Source organism: Anneissia japonica, unplaced genomic scaffold (genome assembly GCF_011630105.1).
Source record: "Anneissia japonica isolate Jap-2015-1 unplaced genomic scaffold, ASM1163010v1 scaffold288191_len216021_cov166, whole genome shotgun sequence".
NCBI lineage: Eukaryota > Metazoa > Echinodermata > Crinoidea > Comatulida > Comatulidae > Anneissia > Anneissia japonica.
In genome coordinates, this window is record NW_022756005.1 from 57,418 (window position 1) to 80,565 (window position 23,148).

General features: G+C 31.8%; 2 protein-coding genes across 7 annotated transcripts in view; one reads left to right on the forward strand and one right to left on the reverse strand.

Moving 5' to 3' along the window:
- Positions 1-3,894: 3,894 nt before the first annotated feature.
- LOC117123813 (polypeptide N-acetylgalactosaminyltransferase 11-like) lies at positions 3,895-21,304 on the reverse strand. Of its 5 annotated transcripts, none has more exons than XM_033269835.1 (11): positions 21,160-21,304; positions 18,965-19,504; positions 9,534-9,700; positions 8,953-9,113; positions 7,916-8,127; positions 7,328-7,445; positions 6,714-6,866; positions 5,808-6,017; positions 4,737-4,844; positions 4,434-4,577; positions 3,895-4,244 (listed from the first exon to the last, which is right to left on the reverse strand). In XM_033269835.1, the coding sequence occupies exons 2-11, from the start codon at positions 19,426-19,428 to the stop codon at positions 4,113-4,115; spliced, it is 1,869 nt and encodes a 622-aa protein (XP_033125726.1). In that variant the 5' UTR covers positions 19,429-19,504; positions 21,160-21,304; the 3' UTR covers positions 3,895-4,112. The 5 variants fall into 5 exon arrangements, with proteins under 5 accessions (XP_033125726.1, XP_033125725.1, XP_033125724.1 ...); XM_033269834.1 differs by having other exon boundaries at positions 21,113-21,295; XM_033269833.1 differs by having other exon boundaries at positions 21,104-21,295.
- Positions 21,305-22,467: 1,163 nt separating this feature from the next.
- The window catches only part of LOC117123819 (kelch-like protein 6), an 8,887-nt gene continuing 8,206 nt past the window's right edge, over positions 22,468-23,148 (forward strand). For both annotated transcript variants that reach the window (XM_033269846.1, XM_033269848.1), the window contains exon 1: positions 22,468-22,608. In XM_033269846.1, the coding sequence (XP_033125737.1) occupies positions 22,603-22,608 (6 nt within the window). In that variant the 5' untranslated portion in view covers positions 22,468-22,602. The remainder of the gene's footprint in view (positions 22,609-23,148) is intronic.

A 23,148-nucleotide genomic window follows, 5' to 3' on the forward strand; every position in this document is an offset into this window, starting at 1 on the left:
CTATTGATTAATTATTTATTCAATATAAACATTTTAAACATTATAATATTGTTTTTTCTTATTTAGGACACCTTGATTTACAAGCTTTTTTGATTTTTTGTTTTTTTTTTTGGTTGTGAAATTATATATTTTATCAATGCATTTCTTATCTGTTTATTTAATAAACGACGAACGCTGTTGGTCATATCAACTTACATCAAGTTAAATAAATATAGAAAAGAACACATTATATTCCGACGATATTAGTAGTAACAATGCCCGATACGATCTTTACATCATTTTTCCTTTGCTCAACTACGGTTTCACATTATACTATATAGGCCTATAATTAGTAGGCCTATATGTTACATGTAAAGGTTACCTCTAAACTCTATTATTTTTTTGTTTATATTGTGTTTACCCTGCTATGCAGCAAACCTAATTTGATAATTGTATATAGGCCTACGTATACCATACGAGTGTGAGTTAGATTTGTATTCGAAGATGGTGCTGTAAATCTAATGTCATTGCTCCTGACACATCAGTAGTAATAGTAGTACAGTAGTAGTAAACTGCTGAATACTTCCTTTATTCGGGGTGGTTTCTTGATTTGTTTTCACAAATCCTTCAATTAAATTGATAATGATAATGAACAATATTACAGTAATTATATTAATAACAACAACAGCAGCAGCAGCAGCAAAAACAACAACAACTATAATTATGAAAACTTACTGTAAATGTAGTCAAGTTGTATAGCTTAGTGGTTAAGATGTATGGTATGTGTTCTACTCCCGACCCACAGTTCTGGATTTAATTCCTGTCCCAGCAGACTTTTCTCATGAATAAAAAGAATTCCAATTAGTTTTCTCACGAATAAAATAAATTCCGCTCCTAAGCCTCATAAAGAGACTTTGTTTATAAAGCATTATAACCACCATCATGCAATTCATGAGTTAATTGCTGATCAATGCAAAAGCAATAAGTAAAAAATAAATAAAGATATTACAGGTTTATTATACGAAAAATTATGTAATAATGTACACCATACTAATCAAAACAAGTATTGTATATTGCAATCAAGATCTTTATTAAAATCTTTCTTCATGAGATATATATAATTGGATATTTGCTGTACATTCAGAAATATCCATCAAAAACTGGGTGTCTACAAAATTCAGACCTCAGATTTCAGTTAAAATTTCCCTCTAAAAAAAATGGTAATTTAAAGATCTGTTAAAGATCTGAGTTTTCTAGAACTGGAAAACTCAGATCAGAGATCTGAGATCTGAGTTTTCTAGACACCCTCAAAACTCCCCCTGTTTTGAATACATAACTTACATAATCATATATAATGTTAGCATATCAAACTTGGTGGGATAATGTTTAATATTACAATAGCATCCAGTTAACTGCAGTATTTGTAATAAAACTGGAAAAATTAAATTTTCTCTTAATATAATCGGTGATAAAAGCAATCAGAACATAAAATTGCTCATTTAAATGATTAAAATAAGTCATTATTTTTTATTTCCAAAAAACCTTAAAGTAATTACCAGCCAATTTGAGAGTCTCAGTAAAGGTAATAGGAATGGCATTATTTATGCATATTTGTTAATTGATGAGACATACATTTTCTATTGAAAGCTAATAAGTAAATGAAATTGAATTTTATTGTTCAGGCTGATGATAGACTATACAGTACATCTTTAACACCATAGCACCATCATAAAAATTAATTCCAAGCAGGACGCACTGCATTGCTGTCGGAAGTTAGTGCAATAACATGAAAACATATATACAATTTTTAAAAATACAAAAACAAGAACAGTATTAGTTTTGACAGTTTTGCTAAATACAGTAAAACATTAATATTGGTTTGATTACTACAGTGAACAAGTGAGGCAGTACAAAAGATCTACAAAAGTGGAATAATGTAGCAAAAATAATGTGCGAACTAATATTAAACAGAACAAAAATTTGAAATTGTACCTAAATATCTTAATATATATAAAAAATAAAGACACAGCATTTAACCCAAGTACTACTATAACAAAGACATAAATTGTACTATACATTTAAAAGATATACTATCGGTTTCTAGCTACAAACTTGAATAATATGTAATTAGTATCATCATTTTCCATACACTAGTGGACGACTAGTGCACAAAAGAGTGATTAGGGCCTGCAGCACCCAAATGATGATGTAATAGTTTAAAAAATACAATATTTGAATTGCTGTGTATTAAATTAAGCTTTTTCACAGACAGTATATTTAATAAACAGAAGAAAAACAATAACACTATAACATGCAAAAGACTAGTAGTATTACTTCAATTGGACTACACAATGTAGTGGAACCTATCAACTACAAAATTCATCTATAAATCTAACCTTAATTCTTCCTTGCATAATAGGCAAGACTAAGCATGATTGATGTAGGGATCAACATGATCGGATGCCATTTACCTTTCTGACATGTACATATAAATTTTTGCATATTAAACATTAAGCTTTGCAACAAAGATATAAAAACATTATATTCATTATATGCATGATTTTATAAATATATATACAGTACAGTACTTGTATATCATTTGGTCCACTCATTCAGTTCTTCCTTTACTTGTTCATTTATTCACTCAAATCATATTTTAACTTAAAATTTTTGATTATGAATTTCAGTGAATGAAGGTGAACTGAGGTAGTAGCCATAACAATGGAGTAAAACAACTCTATATGTCACAACAGGCCATCCAATATTAGGTGGTAAACAAGTATTTACAACAGACAATCCAATATTAACATTGATGGCTCCTTCCCAAAGATCATATAGTATTTATTTATATATTCATTAAATAAATTTATGCATGATTAAATTGTAGAAAAAGTTGTTTGAGCTTTTTCTACGGTTTATGCATGATTAAATTGTAGAAAAAGTTCATCCTGCAATAAATTTTTGTAAAATACCAAGATTAAAATAATGTAGGCAGCTTAGGCTTTATGTGAATTTCAGTGAATGATGGTGAACTGAGGTAGTAGCCATAACAATGGAGTAAAACAACTCTATATGTCACAACAGGCCATCCAATATTAGGTGGTAAACAAGTATTTACAACAGACAATCCAATATTAACATTGATGGCTCCTTCCCAAAGATCATATAGTATTTATTTATATATTCATTAAATAAATTTATGCATGATTAAATTGTAGAAAAAGTTGTTTGAGCTTTTTCTATGGTTTATGCATGATTAAATTGTAGAAAAAGTTCATCCTGCAATAATTTTTTGTAAAATACCAAGATTAAAATAATGTAGGCAGCTTAGGCTTTATGCAAACCACACCTAAGCCTAAAAACACACACACATACAACCCCACACACACACCAACTCTCACCCATTTCGCTCCATCCCAACCACCTGGCCAGTCCATATACAAAGGTACATATTAAAAAGTGCATAATATAAAACACTCTATTCAGCTGAATACAAAATTATGTAATGCGAATTACGAATATCCCTTTGTAGTTCATTTCACAATCCAGATGATCATCCTAATGATCAAGATCATATAGTATTAGCCCCTGCTGGGCAAAATTGGCATGTTCAGGCTCACACTAGAAGGGCATTCATTGGTATGGCTCAGCCCCCTTTTGAGCAAACACCTAAATAAACCAAACCACCCCACTCCTTGCATTAAAACCATTAAATATACTGATTTAATAACGATGAAATCCACCATTTAAATATTCTTTAGTTCACGACTCACACAAGAGTTCTGTCACCGATGCCCACCAGGACCGTCTCCATGGACCCCTGGCATTGAAAGAAAACCACAGTAAAGGATTCATGGTTACGGTACAAAAGCATAGCCCTGCTAGATGAAAAGGCTTTTTTTTGGGAGGGGGGGGGGGAGGGGGGGGGGGGGGACTTAGTAGATCTTGTATATTCTTCCTTCCATTTGGTACCTCTATTACTATTATAATCACAACAATCATGATTGTGTCATTCCGATTTAAATTATAATGATTACATTAAATTCTATCCTTCACCCATCAATACATTATATCCTGTTTGTTTCACCTTAGTGTTAATCCTATCAAGCATTATCACAGTTAACTATTCGTCCTCACAGGTCCGCACTAGTCACAAACCTCCACTCTTGATCCGGATCATTCTTACAGATGACCATAGCACCGTACATTCTTCCATTCTGCATCTTGTAAGACAAACACTGACCGGAAGCTACATGATATATTCGCTGAAAATAAATGAATAACAAATTACACAATGTGATCCAGGAATAATATTTATATTTATTTATAACTTACATGTGAATTACTTTACATATCCTTAAATGAAGGAGTTATTCTTTCCCAAATTATTATCTGATTTCTTGTGGAAGTGACTGTTGAATTGGATATAGATGTGAACAAGTATGATCACTTACTTTCCCTGAGAAGTGCCATTCTTGAGATCCTCTAGTGCCGTGGCATTTCATGAGACGCGGTGGTGCAGAGCTATCAACTTCAGACATATCAAGACACAGGAGGTCTGCTAACAAGAGCTCATGGTTCTCAGATTCTGTCCATAACTAGAAAATTAGAGATGAAAATACAGAGGGAGCTGTAGATGTGTGGTTAATATTATTAATTCAAATACTGAATTCAATTTTAAGTTTTCTATTAACCTCTTATAATGTATATATTCGTTAAAGAAATAATGAAAGAACTGACAATAAAGGGATATATACCTGGCTTTTAGGCTGGAATCTAGCACATTGACGTAGAACCGCATGAGAACCCTTATCCATCACAGCGCCAGACGACTCCAAACACTGCCTGAGGCCTATGTTCATAAGCTGCAGATGAAGCGAGGAATTAAATATCAAGTAACTGATCGTTACAGTTGACGTACTGCAATTTATGTACAGTATAATATAACACTTGATTTATTATCAGTCTTAGTGTGTGCGCTTAATATTTGTCATCTATCCTATAGTTACAAGTATAATTATAAACATTCATTCTCTGGTAATTTTCTTTCATATGCAATTGAAAATCATTCATGGGCAAATGGTGTTCATTTCCTGCATCAAAGAAAGATAATTTATGACATCATGTTATTTACCAGTTTTAATTATTGCTAGTCTCAAATTATTTACCTCAATATAGTTTATACATAGTACAGGTACATAAATGAAAGTTATATTCTATGTTAAAAAGTGACAAAAATAGAGCATACACAAAGCCATGTGAAACAAATTTTGCTTGGTTTCCCATTCCCTACCAGGAAAGTTGTTCATCAGGAGTTTTTTTTTATCAAACAATGAAATTAACACGTGATGCTGGCAAATAATAAAAACTAAAATTACTCACACTCCTCTATAATATAATTTTATGATCATATATCGGCAAATCACATATATCGCTTACAGGACTTTAATACCCTGAATTGTGTGTGTACTGATTGATTAGGCTTTCGCTTATTGTGAAGTTAAGTTACATTCATATTAATTAGTCAATAAACGTAGTCATATAGAGATGTCAGTCCCAACATTATCAGGAAATGAAGTCAGCACTCTGAAAGTGCAGGTTGATATTTATTGACCACAAGCTTTTGCTGACAGCCGCTGCCAGCTTCTACATTAGGTGTGTGGTTGGCATTGACTGCCAGCAAAAGCTCATGTTGAATAAACATCTTACAGTTATTCTTAAGAGTTTATTAAATAAATTCATTGAAACATATCTTGTTACTTTTTTCTCACACCCATTTAAAAAAAAAATCTTAGGCTGAGCCCACTTGAATCTGCCTCTGCCCTTACCTGGCCCTTTTGTCTTGCTACTATTGGTTTCTTTTTTGGTCTTGCTAATTGTTTAGGGTTACTATCAGTTGGTAGTGAGAGTTCAGGATAAATATTATCCAGGTACCACTTAAATGGTCTGCATTGTAGTCGCTCTCTCAGTGCCAGCCTACTGCTGATGTCACCATATTCTATTTTACGTGCACTAGGTTTCACGTTGTAAAAATGCTCCTGAATAATAATAGTAATGATGATGATAAATACGATTTAAAATTATGATAATAATACATAAAATTATAATAATTGATTTATGTTCTTTTATAATTCTTGCACTTGGTTTAATATAGTTAGAACGTCACCTTAAATTTTGGATTTAACATTTTTTTTTTAATACATTGTCATTCAACAGACAACTAAAAGTGCTTAGTAAACCTATAAAATGGACATTTGCTGAAAAACATTTTTTTAGTGTATTCTTACTATTTTTTTACTTTATTACAAGATATTAAATATCAGTTAAAAATACCAAATTTGTTGTTATAATGCAGCATGTACTTGGCAACTTGTATAATGCTGTTATGACAGTCACACAGAAAGCTACTGACGTACAAGTCTTGCACATGAAAATGTCATTAATTAGATACATAATGAAGAATCTGATGCAACAAGGTCATATTTAGAATTGTTAGTAATTAACGAGGTGTTATGTGTACCATCCCTGTTATACAAATACACATTACAGGAATAGGTACTGACGGGTACACTGATTAATCTCAGATAAGAAAATATAATATATACTCCAAGTATTGAAATACATGAATAGGTACATCATGGTAAAATTAATTTACTGAATGAACAAGAACTATTTGAGGTGTTTTTCTTATTTCAACACATACAATATATCTTGAAGTACTAAATTCATCGCACCTTATATTCATCCATCCACACTTCAGCAACTCTGATTGAATTCTTTGTTGTTGTGTCGCCACCAGTTGGAGAGCCATATGGACGACGTTTACGAAACACATGACCGACACGAGAACAAGGTATAATTAAAAGCGTACCTCCACATTGCCATATCTAAAATTTAAAAAAAAAGTAATATGAATTAACACTTTTATAACTGTGCATATAAACAAACCTGAAATAGACAAAAAATACCCAAAAAATAAATAATAATAATAGATTCTCCAACTCAACTCATCTAAACATAGTGATACGCATCAACACAATAACCCACATTAACACACATCAGCACAGTAGCAAACATCAACACATTAACACATACCTATATTATGACAAACATCAACACATTAACACATACCTATATTATGACAAACATTAACATAGTGACATACCTCAACACAGTATAAGTCCTTAGACATATTAGCATACATCAACACAGTGACACAGATATCAACATACCTCAAAACAGGGGCACACATTAACACACATGAACAGAGACATACTGAAATATCAACGAGACTTGCATCATACCGATGCACCTTCACAAAAGTCCAAGTATATTAATATGATCTTACTCTAAATGATATTTCAAGATTTTCGCCACCCCATATATCCATACCCTCATCATAGGCACCCAACTCATAGAAATACTTCCTATCCATTGCGAATAGCCCGCCAGCCATGCTTGGTGATCTGTAAAATATAGGAAACAAACTATTAAGGAGTTGCATTTAGTTTATTGAAAAAGAACTCAAAAATACATAATACTGTAGCTTTAAAAGATAAACTAATTCTCGAAAAACAAGTTCTCGAAATCTTGAAAGCTCTGATGAGGGCAGTATAATAGAGGCAGTAGAGCAAAAAAGATCTATTAATCAATCTATTAATCAATCAGCTGAGTGTTTCTAGAGCTCCTCATGAGGGCAGCATAATAGTGGCAGTAGAGCTAAAAAAATATCTATTAATCAATCAAATATTAATTAATCAGCCTCATGAGGGCAGTATAATAGAGGCAGTAGATCTGAAAAAGATCTATTAATCAATCAGCCTAGTGTTTCTAGAACTTCTCATTGGAGCTAAAAAATGTTTGTAAAGACATGATTTGCTATTTTTGATGTTGTTGATAAGGAATACATGAAAAAATATGCAAAAAGCATTCTCACCTGACAGGTTGTATAAGGGATTTTTTATTCGAATGATCTAATCTCATGTTATCCCACTTGAAATGTAACCCCCAGTTAAAACCCCCCTTTACTAGTGGGGACGCTGTATATTCAAACGTATCTGCATTGATTATATCAATTATAGGTACTACAACCGACTTTCTGTTCTTTTTAATTTCAGTCAACAGTGGTTCCAGCCAGTTTGTATTTACCTAGGAAAAATAAGGAAGTTTTCATCAATTAGAGAACAGCAAATAAACATATTTATATTCCAAAATTATTAAATAGAAACATTAAATAGAGAAATTATTTTTGTTTTACTTTTCAGCTGTTGCTTATTCTACAGAGATCATGCAATTGTTTTCCCCCCAGCTTTTTTGCTTTTTAGTATTTTGCCTTTTAATCCATATATTTATATATAACAATCAAAATTTTCCCATTTTATTTTACCATGTCTTGATGTTTTTAAATATTGTATCCTTTTATTGTAGTCTCTGTTATTGAGTACATTTTGTATATTTTATGCCTTGTCGTTTTTATTCAGTTTTCTACCACATTTCCAGCAACCAATTTTGTGTTATACTGTACTTTTTTATGTTGTATAGAACACAAAAAAGAAAACTTGAACTTTCAATAAGTAAATTAAAGCCCTGTGTCACTATTCCTTTGTTTGGTTTTCAGGGTAGGTTACAGTTAAAGTACTTTGTCACTACTATTAGACACACATTTACCACTGGAAAACAATAACCCACAAACATTTCATGCATGGGAAAATTCGTGCATGAATAAAATTGAAAATAAAGAATTTACTTTTTTTAAACTTTATAAATCATTTGGTAGGCATTCTCTGTCTGTAAAATGAACATTTGTACATGGAATTTTGGTATTTATAATAACAGTAACCATAACTGGTTAACATTAGATCAGTGGCTTATTATACAATACATTAGCGCTAAAGGTTGATTACTATTTTAGAGCTTGGGTCAAAAATAGTGTACTGGGTAGCCATCAGAAATGTTACAGTACCTGATTCTTACCTCACAATGACTGTCTAAGAACATGAGAACATCGCCGGTTGCATTAGCGGCACCAGCCATACGTGCTCTTATCAGTCCTTCACGCTTTCTGTTATGAACAACATGTACAAGTGGAGCTAAGTTCTGGCGAACATAATCATCTAACTTACTCTTCAAATGAACTTGAAAAGACAAAACAAGAAATCTTTATTAATTAAAAAATAATATAAATTTAACAGTGAAGATAATGTTGACGATTTTGATGATGACGGCAATAAGATTTTGAGTGCAAGTAAAAAGAATCATAGCGTAATACTTAATTATTATTAAGGTTAATTAAAATATTTAATGTGTGGAATGCTCATTGTTTATTCAAATCAGAATTACTATTTAAAAAATATTATTATAAAATTGTTATATTACCATTCTTATTAATTATTAATATTCTTATAAATATTATAACAGTTATTATTATATAAGTTTCTATTGATATTTATATATATTATTACATTGTCATTATTATTACAATAGTTATTATTATATAAGTTACTTAATTATAATTATTAAAATCACTGTTAATATAAACCTGAAATTATACTCACCACTATCACTAAAATCATCAACAAGTATAATTTCTTGTAATAACAAATGTGAAGTTCGATCAAGTACGCTATATATAGTCCGTAATAATGTTGACCATGCTTCATTGAAGAAACAAATTATTATACTTGTTTTTGGCAAATTAATTGGATAACTTAATCCTGTACATCTGAAAAGAAATCAATTGCAATAAATTAGTTATAACATTAACAAGCTTAATTGTGTACTAGTATAAAATATCTTGAGTATCATAAGGCCAGGGACATACTGCAACGGTTGGCTGATAAATCTATTGTAGCTCTGCATGAGTGCTCAAAAGCATGATGCTGTCTGTTGTATTGTTAGCCATCTGAGTGATTTGTCTGACCACTGGGTTCAATTCCTGTGACTGCGTGATGTTTTATCACAACTAAAAATAACTCCATGCTTTGAGTCTGATTATGAGATGGTAAAATTTTACTGAACTCTTGTATACTAGTGTACACACTTTATCCAGTATAAAGAAGATAAAATACACAATGAAAAATGTACTAAATTAAGTCAAGGACAAGTTCTTGTCATTACAAAAGCCCATGCATGTTCAAAATACAATTTAATGCTCTCAATCTGAAAATTAAGCCACCTAAGCTTTAGATTAAAAATGTATCCCCTCAAGAATAACATGATTCTTTACTCAAGCTAAATATTTATGATTACAGAGATATTGTTTTTAATGTTAGACTAAATATCATTGTATATTTTTTTTGTATTAATTTGTTTTTATTATTTATGACAGTATCAGGTTTCTTCTTTTTCAGCTCGTTTTCTAAAGCACCTTGTGAGTGTTTCATTAAAATTGGTACAGTAAGTGTGTTATACAAATCTTATTTATTATTATTGTTTATTAAAATGCACTAAATATATTGCAAGATAAGGAGCCAAGCTTTGATTAGTATAAGCTATTTTTTATCGACTTTTTAAATGTAGACCTATGTCTTATATAAATGAAATAAATTTAAATTCAAAAATAATTATAATTCTTAAAATGTGCTATAAATATTGCTCTATTGAGATACAATAAATTATTGAGATGATCAGAAAATGACAATATTTTAACACATCAGAAATTAATGGCACAAAAATGGTAGGCCCATAGAGCTTAAAAAACATCTATTTCTATTATTCTATTACCATTTCTCTCATTGGGACTTATAGCCAGAGTATTCTTCACCTTGACTGACATATTTTTATAACTAACTTTTGAATTATTTATTGTTCATTTCAATTCAATTTATTTTTATTCAGTTCAGTTTTAATATAAAAAAAAATGAAGTTGAATTGCATGACATTTAAAAGGTTAAAAAGAAAAAGATGGAGGAAAACTAATAATTTATGGTACTTTCTACTGTATACCAGGCACCACTAACTCCAAGTTCATATTTCTTCTGTGTGTATTTGGATGGTCCAAAAAATAAATAATTATACCTTGAGTAAAGTCAAGATCCATTCTTAAGGCACCTTTTACTATTTAGATTTCTTCACATTTTTTTCTAAAAACTTCATACCCGGTATACTGATTTCTTGACATTAAAGACAACACACCCAGCAGGTAAAATCTCACACTTCATATGTATTAAATTAAAGATGCTACAACTCTTCTATATATGGCACCATTAACATAATCAAATGATAAAATATGATTCCACTTATTTACATCCACACCTTGCATTACTGAAATCAATGTTAAAATTGTTCATGTAAATCACCTTGACTATCCATCTTGAAAACTTATAAACACTGAAAAATACAAGTTCTTTAGGTACAGTTACAGTAGCTCAATTAACGCAGACAGTACACAGAGCAACAGAATGATTGATCAGGCATGAATTCAGTTGGGGGGAGAGGGGAAACACATGTGCTCCCGTGCTCCTGTTCTGCTGTTAAATTTTAAACTTGCATATATTGAAATTAGCACTACTCACTACTCTAAAAAAGTTGTCCCCCACCCTCCATTTGAAAAATTCTGGATCTGCCCCTGCTGGTAGTTATTGTAGTTGTTGACTTATTTTTCTTATTTTTTTTGAATAGAATAAGGATGACATTAAACTACATTACATTATGAATATGTGTGTCACAGGTTATGTGATGTCATAGTAAGAATAGTCAATGATGGCTTTTGTAGCTCTATAAAATTGAAGTACTATATTTAAATTATGTAAATATTTAATGTATCTTAAATTAAATGACTATATGAAAAGAATAAGAGGACAACGGATTGTAGAAATTGTTGGACGAAAACAATTGAAGCCACCGTCATCCAAGCTGTTGCCATGGTACGTATTAAGTATACAGCTGTTGGAGATCAATGAGTTAAGTGTTGGTCTAAAGCTGGCAAGATTTCTTCAAAGGTGAGGTAACTATGCTGTAAGTGCCACTGTTATATCATATGTAATGCAAGTGCTATCCTAAGTTTTAATCGTAGAGGGCGCTACATGTGTGAGGGCCATCAAGAATAAGACAACCTTTCACACTGTACAGTATTATTTGCTCTTGATTGTAAAACAGGGAATCTCATTGTTTAATAAAATGACAACTGTTGACTCTGTATCTTCATCTGTCTTGCCACGAGGTTCTTCTACAAACAAAACGAAAACACAAACAATATTTTTGAATGAAACAATGACTTTCCTAGCAAAGAAGCTTCAATAAAATTTAACACAAGTAACATTCAGTAATATAATAAGCTTGCGGTTCACATTACATAGCTCTGAAAAGAACTGTTGTTTTTGTTGAGTGTCTCAATGTTTCAATTGAGTTACTTCAAGGAGATATTCCCTTTTATTACTACTCCTTTTTGGATAATTGAGTAAATGTAATTTCCTGTTTTACATGGACAATGTATTAATCAATATCTGTACGAGCATTATATTAATTGGAATTCCAGGAATCGCTATTTATAGTGTTCAAATGGCAGAACCAATTTGCTAAATGAATAAAATAAAATTTATTCTCTTTTTCCTTTACAAACTTTTTAAATTAAATTATTAATAATTGTTATGGTTTAGTTACATTATTAATATTTTATTTTAAGTGTCTTGATTATAACCCTTTGTTGTTTACATTTTTATATCAAGTAGTATACTTGAAATGGTATAAAATGTCTCATTTTACAATGGACAATTATCCCTTTAATATTTTTGGATGACAAAACCATCTGCTAATGTGAAAATCATAATTGATTTTCAGGTTCTTTACATTGAAGGACAGAACACAATAAAAAAAAAAAGCAATACAGCATACTGATTAATCGTAATAAACTTTTATCGTAAACTCTTACAAGCCAACACATGATGACCTTTTAACCTTTCTGGAAATACTCTTTTATACTACAAAATGCGACAGGAGATGGTCTGTAAATGATAATGGAATTGTAAAACTGACAAAAACAATAATGAAACTACATTACTCTATGTTGCAGCAAACATGTTTATCAGACAAAATGTTGAAAATATGAAGACAGTGAACTGCAAAAGCAATTACAGTGTACTAAACCAGAGATGCCTCAGTATTACTAAAGCACTGTAGGTAATGAATAATTTCATCTGGTTTCAATGATGTGTCATTGGTAAAAATAAATTATTTTAAACAAAAAACATGTTTGTTTACAAAGAATTGTCTTATAATGTTTATAAAGTACAATAGCTACCTTCCATTTTTCTTGATTCATAGAGCTACAACTGACAATTCTTAATATGACATCACATAACCTGTGACACACTCATTCATAATATAATGTAAAAGTAGTGTATTTGTCTTAAATATTGAGGATTTTGTTTAATGTCATCCTTATTCTATATTCTTCCTTTCATTCTTTCTTCATTCTCCAACAAGTATTATACTACGTTTCAAATGCAAAAAGCAAACATTACAGTATATCACATCATGGCCCGTTACAGTATTCTCCTAAAGAGGTACAGAATCTTAAACAAGAAAAATTGGATGAGACACTTAAAAACTGGAACAAATAAAAAAGATAACACTGAACAGTAGTAGTCCGACAAAACAGTAAGCTCTGGGTAGTGCCAATAAGTCAACATTCTTTGTAGAAAGCCACTTGAAGCTTACTTGGACATGGAGGTATTACCTCCTTGCTTTAGACGACTTTATCTTTTGAACCCTTAGAAGTAGCATGGAAGTATTATACCTCCTTGGAAGTAGCATACTACAGTACATGACGATACGTAATCAGGCTACCAGATAAAAGGAATGTTCACTAAAAAGGGTAAACACTGTGTAGACTGTAGACGCACTTACTTCACTGCGACCTGAATACTGTACGACCTCGCTCTTTTCCAAAAGATAATTACTGTTAAACTGCAAATGTGTGCCAAAACAGTGTTAACATTTCAAACCACAATTGTTATTTGTTTACAATTTCAAGAATCACATTAAAAACCGTTGCAAACTAGTGGGCTCTTATCACTCCTGAAAATTTTCATAGGTACAGTACTTCTGCACTTTGAAATATAAACACATATTTTCAATGGGTAAACATTGTGTGAAGTAACATTATGTATTATTTCAAAATGCTGAAAAACAGCCTGAACATTAATTAATTTATAAAATACAGTACAACATTAAAAAGATAGATAATAATGGATAGCATTAAAGTTCTGTAGTTTTTGACTACAGTAATTTTTATCTCACTCCACCTTATCTTAGATCAACTTCAGATACTAATTCATTCAAGACCCTCCTTAAAACTTATCTCTTTAAATCAGTAACTCTTTTATCTTTAGGTGCAAGTGACAAATAATTTTTTTTAACAGGCGCTATACAAATTCTCAAATTTATTATTATTATATTAAAATAAATATGAATATAGCACCATGACAAAAATACAAAATCAATAAAACTTGATTTATATAATGTTTTAAGCACTGCCACTGACATTAAACATCAACATATAAATTCTAATATAAAAAAAAAAAACAGTCCCATAAATAATAAATTAAATTACAAACCAAATAGTCTAACAATAATGCACATTTGTGATACAATAATTCAAAGGTTGGATTCAGATTCAACCAGACTTTAATAGTTATTAAATTGATTATTTAAATTTAATAAAATATGTTCTATTCAAAGGAACATGAAAACAGAAATAATAAAATATAATGAATCATATGAAGAATAAAAATTTACCAAATAATAAATAATGTAGCAAGAATTTTTTTCAGGAAATATTCCACCTGGTACAGTACTATTAATCAATTTTCTGATGGTAAAATACTGTATGTCTTTTTAACTTAAATTTAAATTTTTAAATGCGTCGCGATGTACTTTACCTATTTTTAAATATAGAGTTTGTGATGAACATTTTAATGTTTCATAATGAATTTTCATTTACTTTTACAGACATGAAAAGCAAATTTCCAACCTGTATTTGTATGTTTGGACCAATAAATATCATATTATTTTCTATCAATCAATATATAAATCAACAATTAAGACATCAAAACAATTTTTTTCCCCCCAGATTTATATACCATACTATTTACTTAAATACATTACTAGCCATTTAAATGGTTTTTATTACAAAGAATGTGGGAAGAGAATATTATAGTAATGCTTTTGATAAGGAAAACATTTGCTTGTACCATGCTTGTACTGAGTTTCAATAAGTCCTTAAGCCTACAGGTAGTAAAAGGCCTACTTTCAGAGTATTAGCAATTCAAATATTGAGGTTGATTTTGTCTCAAGCTTATTAGCTCAACACTGCATAAACCTACAAGTATGCACCAGATTACATATCACAGTAACCTACAAATATTTAACTCTCTGATTACATAGTTATAAGATAATACAGCAATATTATAATTATATCATTAAAGATAGATAAAGGCTAATTATTGTAAAAAAATATTTTAATACTTAGTGATATACTGTAATATACTTCATTAGGAATAAAAACAATTATTATAGTAATAATGTACTTCATCAGGGTTTAACAAAAATATAATGTTTTCAGTTAATTTAGACTGAAAGTAATTGTGGCAAAGACAAACCATTCAATCGTCACAATTTTTAGTTATTAATAAAGAGTAAAACAGTTAACTGAAAGCTGTAAAGTGGTGAAAGAATCATTTAAATCCGATATTCCGTTGTAAAGTTACAAGAGTTTAAATATACAGCTGTTTAAAGAACAATATTTGAGAAATCAGCCTTCAAAGTTTTTGATTTTAGGCATTTCTCAGGCAGAAACCATCACCAAATCGTTAAAAATTGTTGTTTTAACATTGAAAATGAGGAAAATAACAGGATGGCATGATGTATGGATATATAAAGGTTAGTTTAGTGCAAAAAAATAGATTTTAAAAATTTTGACATTCCAGCATGTTTTGGCCATTATCTCTGAAACGGGATTAGCAACAAGTGACTGGTTTGGCTTGTCTTTGCCACAAGTAGCCAAATTGAAGTTTAATTTGCACAGAAACAACATATTATAAACAGTAAATCGAAATTCAATAACATTTTCACTAATTTGAAGTTAAAATATTTACCAAAATTTAGTTTAAGTTAGTGTGGTAAATGGCAATTTGGCAATGACAGAAACGAATTTTTACATTAATGATTATAATAAATTTAGCCTCTGAAAATATATCAGTTATTGGCAGCCATTGACTATTTTATATAATTCTCATTCTGCCCTCTGTGAGGACACGGTGTTCTATTTAATATCATAGAGCTTTCAGCTTTTTGCTTTACCCTGCATTATTTATTCATGTCCTGAATATATAATAACATTTTAAACAGAATATACTGGCCTTGGCAGTATGCGACATTTATTTGAAATGATAGGCATGTTATTCTGTGTTGTCTCCTGTGCATGTAGAGTACCTTTAAAATATCATCTTGTGGATGATAGTGCCTGATGGCTCCTCCAGCAATAAATCATTGAAATATTTTGGTTCTGCATTAATACTATAGAGCTGCTTGAATGTAGTAATGCAAAATAGGTACTGTACCTGTAGGAATTATTATTCATTATGGATTTTGTCTTTCAAAGCTCTGTCCAGACTATCAAATTTTATTTGAGAAAAAATAGTTGTATGCCCATATATAGGGCCTAGTCATGATGTTAAAACATACAGTAGTCATGATGTGATGTCATCATGACCATATTTAGGCATGTCACAAGTTTTTGTCAAATAAAATGTGATGATAGTCTGGAGAGAGCTTTAAGATTTTTTTTTACTGCATATTGCCTTTTCAATGTTGCCAAGCAACTGTACAGTAGCTTGTAACTTTAGTATCACAATGGTCTTTTCTAAGACTTTTATATAACATGAGTATGGTGACTCCAAAAATGACAAACATGAGGCCATAGTTGTGTTCCAATAAAGAACGAAACGTAGAATCAACTATGGCCTCATGTCTGTCATTTTTCTGAGTCCCCATACTCATATTTTATTTACGTACTGTATAATCAGTGGATCCTTTGGTTTGTGGAAAGACTTTTATAGTACCTGTGTTTTTACAACTATTACAATAGCAAAGATAATCTTCATAACACCAATTTGCAATCATACTTTAGTCTCCTCAACCTTTGATTACATGGCAAAGATTTGTGTAGTAGCAATACTGTACATATTACTACTAGGCTTGTGGATGGAAAGACATTGTTGTTGTTTATGAGCCAAAGTGCACATACTGTATAACTGCCTTTTCAAGTGCGGGTTTAGTCAGAAAGATGCTTAATCCATCTGACTAAATTTGAGTCAACAGCTAATAGCACTTTCTATTGTCATGATCTGACCAATTTCACTAACACTTAATCATGAAAACACAGATGATTTCATACTATTGGCCATGTTTTTTTTAATGCAGTACTGTTAAAGTAAACAAACAATAAACACACATACACTGTAGTAGTAGTACACTTGACAATCATTCAATGGAATTTGCCTTATATACCTGTAGTTCAAAAGCGTTGGATGATTATTTACACAACTAAGCTGTTGCCTTTAGCCTACATACTATGCATAATTAAATAACGCTACAGTATACTGTATAAACAATCATAAACACACTTGCAAACTCTGATTATTAATGTGCTTCTGTTCTGGTTGATGAGGTTTTCTTTTAAATAAAGTAACGACACTATCCATCAGGTTGTTGATGAGCCTTTGATGTTGATGCCAATATTAGAACTTTTGTTCATTGGTATTTGATAGGAAAATTAAACTACAAAATGTTGACATTAACCTATTGATGGTGCTTGTTCGCACACACCTGATGATAATGCTGCCATAACTTACAAATAACAGACAGAATATTAAACATCAGTACTGCTTCAGTGAATGCTGTTGTCTGCCTAGCATATTAACTGCTCATGTTTACAGTAGTAGGTGTACATTCATTATTTGGATAGTATACCTTCAGATTGGTGCAACACATTTAAAGTGAACGGTGCATCCTTACAATACATCAGAAACCTGAGTGGCTGAGATATTTTTGTAACACAATGCATTCACTTTATTTCTATCCCATCCGACAAGCAGTGGCGGAGAATCCATGTTTTTGTAGTGGTGGGAGGAAATATCTTGAATTAATTAACTAGGGTATAATAACTGTCATAATAAACCTGGCTAAGGCTCCACCCTAATCAATGTTTTCCATTTAATCATGAATACATTCAGAATTAAGTACACTGCATGCACATTTAGCTAATCTAATGGAATTGCTCAGCGGTGCGGGAAAATCAAAGACTTAAGCTCTTGAAGCCGTGAGGAAATTATCTGTTCATTGATGATAGTTTTAACCTTGAAAGGATAGAACTTCACGATGTGTAGGATCATCAGTTTACCTTTCCTTGCTTATTAACAGACATATATACCAATGGCGAATTCGGGGAAGGAGTGGGGGGCAGCCAGACCAGCATCCCCCCCCCCCAATTTTTCAAAATTATAAAATAAAAAAGGAGATAAAAGAAAATTATATTAATCTGAGAATACCATTTTTGCCATCTAGAGGTGCCATAATCATAAGTTTTCAAATTCTTGGATTTGTCACTGCATATTGTAAAATAAATTCCAATCTTTCTATAGAATCCTATACTGGCTGGTAATCAATTTAAGGATTTTCATAATGTGCATTCAGTATAGCTGCGGAAACTGGATTGCTTCAGTCAGTCTCATTGCAAGTTATTGGATCATTAGCTAAGCTGGTGATAAATAGGGCATTTTTAATCTCCAGGAGAATAAATCACATGGTCAGCTGAGAATTCATTATCTCCCACAATACTGTACTAGAATGAGACTTTACAAAAAAAGAAAAAATCTTAAACTAGAGTTTCAACCTTCTAGCATCACTGTGCAGTAGGTGTAATGGATAAATGTACTGTACTTATGCGTATTTGAGATAGAGTAACTGAAAGAAAAGTCATACTCACAGGCTATTCCTTGAATCTTTTATATCACGGTGGTTTCCAATCCTGTTACTTATAAATTCATTAAACGCATGTTTTTTGTAGCCCTCATCTCTTAACCTGCGATCCTCTTCCGTACGGATTAGCCCCAATTCACCATCTTTTAGTGGAAAGAAATTGTCTTTTTGTATATTGCCACTATCAATAATATCTTTAATATTTTTCCCTTTGACCACATCACCGGTGTCTGGGAGTATCATGTTCTTTTTCTGGAATTCTTTCCATGGCGGAATGTGAAGATGATCAGGAATATTGTATTCTTCGGGCTTCCGCCTCTTTGGGATAATCCGTAAGTGTGCACCGTGTGGATGTTTGTAATCTACATTGTTCTGATTTTCTGAGCTACTTATGTACACGTAGACGATTGTAGTTGTTATTACAGCTAACACAAATCCATTAAAGATATATTTTTTCTTGCACCGAACCATGTTTAAATCATTGCCGTTCTTGATCTCATTCTTGAAAAATAACTTTGCAAAATTGCATTACTGTATGATGGGCAATCTATAAATAGAACAATATCATTAATTTTTATATTTCCAAGTTAAAACTGCAAGGACGACAAATGGCAATAACCAAAATTAATGGCCATATTAAAACGGAAGAGCATATGCCTTTAACAGGTTATTGGAAATGGCTTCAAAGAACCTGATTACTGCAGTAGAGGACTAAATGAATGAAAATATAACAAATAAGTTCCTTAAAGAAAAATCCTTGAATAAAGGTTACATATTCCTATTTCATATCACCGTAATGGTAATAGCTATGTTTTTATCATGATTACTTCAAATCAATTGGCTAATAGCCTACTGCTGTAAAGTGATGGCATCGAACATGCTAGACAATTTCAACAGGATGACCGTGTGAACTTTAAATGATGAAGATAGAAAGGGTGTAAAAAATCAATGAACTACACAACAGTAACTTTACTATATCCTGATAAAAAATATGGCACCTCTTATCTCCAGCCCAATTAATGCATTGTCCATCATGAACTTTAACTAAAAAAAAAAAAAAAAAAAAAAAAACCTGAAAATCCAATTTAATAATTGAATATTCAATTTGCATATTTTAATAAATTATTATGGCAAGTTAGATAATACCTTTGCTGTATTCTTCAGCATAGATTCCTAAATCGGCTGGTAATGAATATTTTTTATAGTTTTTGTAGAAAAATGTAAAGTAAGGAATCCGTCCGCGCATTTTGGAAAATAAAGGCTGATTTCCGCACAGATTTTGCCAAACATAGGCTAGGCCTAGGCTAGTTCTAGATCCTGTCAAGGCCAAAAGAAAATTAAAATAAAATAAATAAAAAAATAACCTTCAAATAATATAAATGAAATGATGAAAAGGCTGTTGCTCTTTGCAAGTGGAAATGGGGCTGTGAGCAGCTCTATTTGAGGTGGATATGTGCGCCTTACAAGATGCCATTATAATTATTACCATTATTATTAATATTAATCTAATATTTGTTCTATGTGTTCTTATTTTACCCTTTTTAATAAATAAACTACTGTATTCAATGTTTTACTTTACTTTTTCCAGGTTTTTTTATTTTTTTTAAATTTTGGTAGACACTGTGACAATCAAATAATCATATAAAAAAATTGGATGCCAAAATTAGATCAAAACATTTATTTTGCAGTTATAGTAAATGTACTGAAATTTCATGCACATTTCACCAGGCTTATAGCTAGCCTATGCTAGGCCTAGGCCATTCATTAAAAGACAAATAATATAGCATACAGGCCTCGCCTTCGTAAACCTACAGTATTATATCTAGGCCTAGGCTAGGTCCTAGGATCAAGCCAATCATAGGCTAGGCCCTAAGTGTTAGCCTAGTAATAGTACTAGGCCTAGTAGTACTGTCTAGGCTAGGTCTAGTCACAAGGGACGGATAGCTACAATCAGTAGTATGCTAGGCCTAGGCCCTAGCACTACCCCCTGGGACTACTAGGCTTCTTAGGCCTCTGGGCGCTTATCTAGACCTTGTCTTATCTTAGGCTAGGCCCTAGTCTAGCTATATGCCTAAGGCTTAGGCATTTTTGGTCCATTTATTTACAATAATCTTAAAAATACAAAATGAATTACAATAGAATATACTTGAATTACTATCATAACTCCGTGCCACGTAGTGGAAATCATAAACAAAGACAAACCCCAGGCTTCCAACACTTTGTTTATGTTTCTCTGTTGCTGCTGCTCAATTAACGTGCCGTGTGTCCCTCGCGTAAAAACTTTGGTGCCGCATTCGTGCCTGGTGGTTCGATTCTCGACGAATGCGACGACAGCAGCATGCAAAAGGAAACCGAGTGACCAATCGTAGATAGAGGGCGATCCGATTATTTTCATGGCAGGTTTCATGGTTTCACCCCAGCCCACTGAGAACATCCCGGTCCCTGTATCGGTTTCCGATATGCAACGGCAAAAACACAGAAACAACCACAAAAACGCCGATAAACAATACTGTCTGCTTTAAAATCTGTAAACGTTAATTTACTTTGACAGATAAAAAAAAAAAAAACACTAATAAGCAGGCCTATTTTTCCACTGACTTCAGTTTACTACTCTGTACAAAAACCTGTAAAAATTCCATGTCTGTTAATTGGCTAGAAAATGTATTTTAGTTTTTAATGAAAACTAATGATTTCCCCTACTCAAACAAAGAAATTAAAATAAGTTTTTAAAGCTTATTTGCATATCACAGACGGTCTTCAATAGGTCTATATAATGCACCTGAGAATAGACAATAATACTTTTAAATAAATCAATATAAAAACACGTAATGTGTATACCTAGGCTTACATATAAGAATAAAATGATGATTGCATTTGATAAAACTTGAACTTGAAAAGTCAAATGCACAATATAGGCCTAACAAATATTATGATAGAGTAAACTATTCAGGGCGGATCCAGAGATGTCCAAATGGGAGGGGGTGGCGAAAGGGGCGGGGGAGAAAGTTGGGCCGGAGACAACACTCTTCTAGGGGGTTGGGGAATTCCTCCGCTAAATCCGCCCCTGTTATTATTAAATGAATTACATACTCATGGCCGATGCTTTTCAACGTTATGATTCATATTCTTAATTTTTTTTTTAAATATGTAAATAAATAAGGCTAATTGCTATATTGCATTATTATTTAAAAATTTAACCAATTCATAGCAGAACTGAACAATTTAACAATGCAATATTGAATAATGGGCCTATTATTTTATCTATTGCAAAGCAAATGAACAAATTTAGCCTAAGATTACTGTAAATGGAAATAAGAATATAGCGTACTGAAGTACGCTGGGAATTTGCGGAATTCGATTTCGTCGTCATCGTGAATGAAAGCGAGGTTATATTCTGAGATCTTTATGTAAACTGCGCCATCTTTAGTTTTGTTAAGACTTCTTCATGATAAAATCGTATTGTTAATTGCAAACATTGAATGGACGCTGAGGGGTGGGATTTAAAAGGTGTCACTACAAACTTGATTAATGTTTATGTAATGACGGAAAAATATATTCTGCACATGACAACGTAAATTTCTTTGGACATAAACTTAAAGGATATTTTAAAACGCCGCCGTACTGAAAAAAACATTTTGAGAGAAAATGGAGGTGAGATGAATTCTAGTTTTAAGATAATACATAAGCCTGTCTTAAGTGTTATGAATATGGTAATCAATATATGTTATCGTGTATATAACTAGGTCTCTCCACAAAACCTGGAATCTTATAGGGTTGAATGAATGTCCATCTAGGGACTTACATAAGAAAGTGTTTGTCCAACGATCATTAAGTACCGGTACGGTTGGCCTAATTGCTCTAAAGACTTTCGTATAATTATAGACCTACGCATTACTATTACTGTATTTATTCGAACAATTTATTGTTGAGATGTGTTTTGTGGAGGGGCGTTTATTCGAGGGAGGCACTTATTACGTCCCTTATAATTTCACTGCTGTGGAACACAACGCATAATTACCGCCAAAATGTGTTATTCCAAGATCATGAGACTTATTGATCCCAACCAGGTAGAAAAAAATGTAATTCTACTGGAGTAAATACATTACGTCTCTTATACACATCTAGATGTGTATAAGAGACAGGGGCTGGGCTGGGCCGGGCCGGGCCGGGCCGGGCTAGGCTAGGCTAGGC

Coding starts and splice junctions, on each gene's coding strand:
- LOC117123813 (XM_033269835.1), bottom strand. CDS start 19,428: ATGGTTCGGTGCAAGAAAAAATATATCTTTAATGGATTTGTGTTAGCT. Junction 4,578..4,736: donor GATTCCAGCCTAAAAGCCAG/GTATATATCCCT, acceptor CTAATTTTCTAG/TTATGGACAGAATCTGAGAA. Junction 4,245..4,433: donor AATGGCACTTCTCAGGGAAA/GTAAGTGATCAT, acceptor ATTTATTTTCAG/CGAATATATCATGTAGCTTC.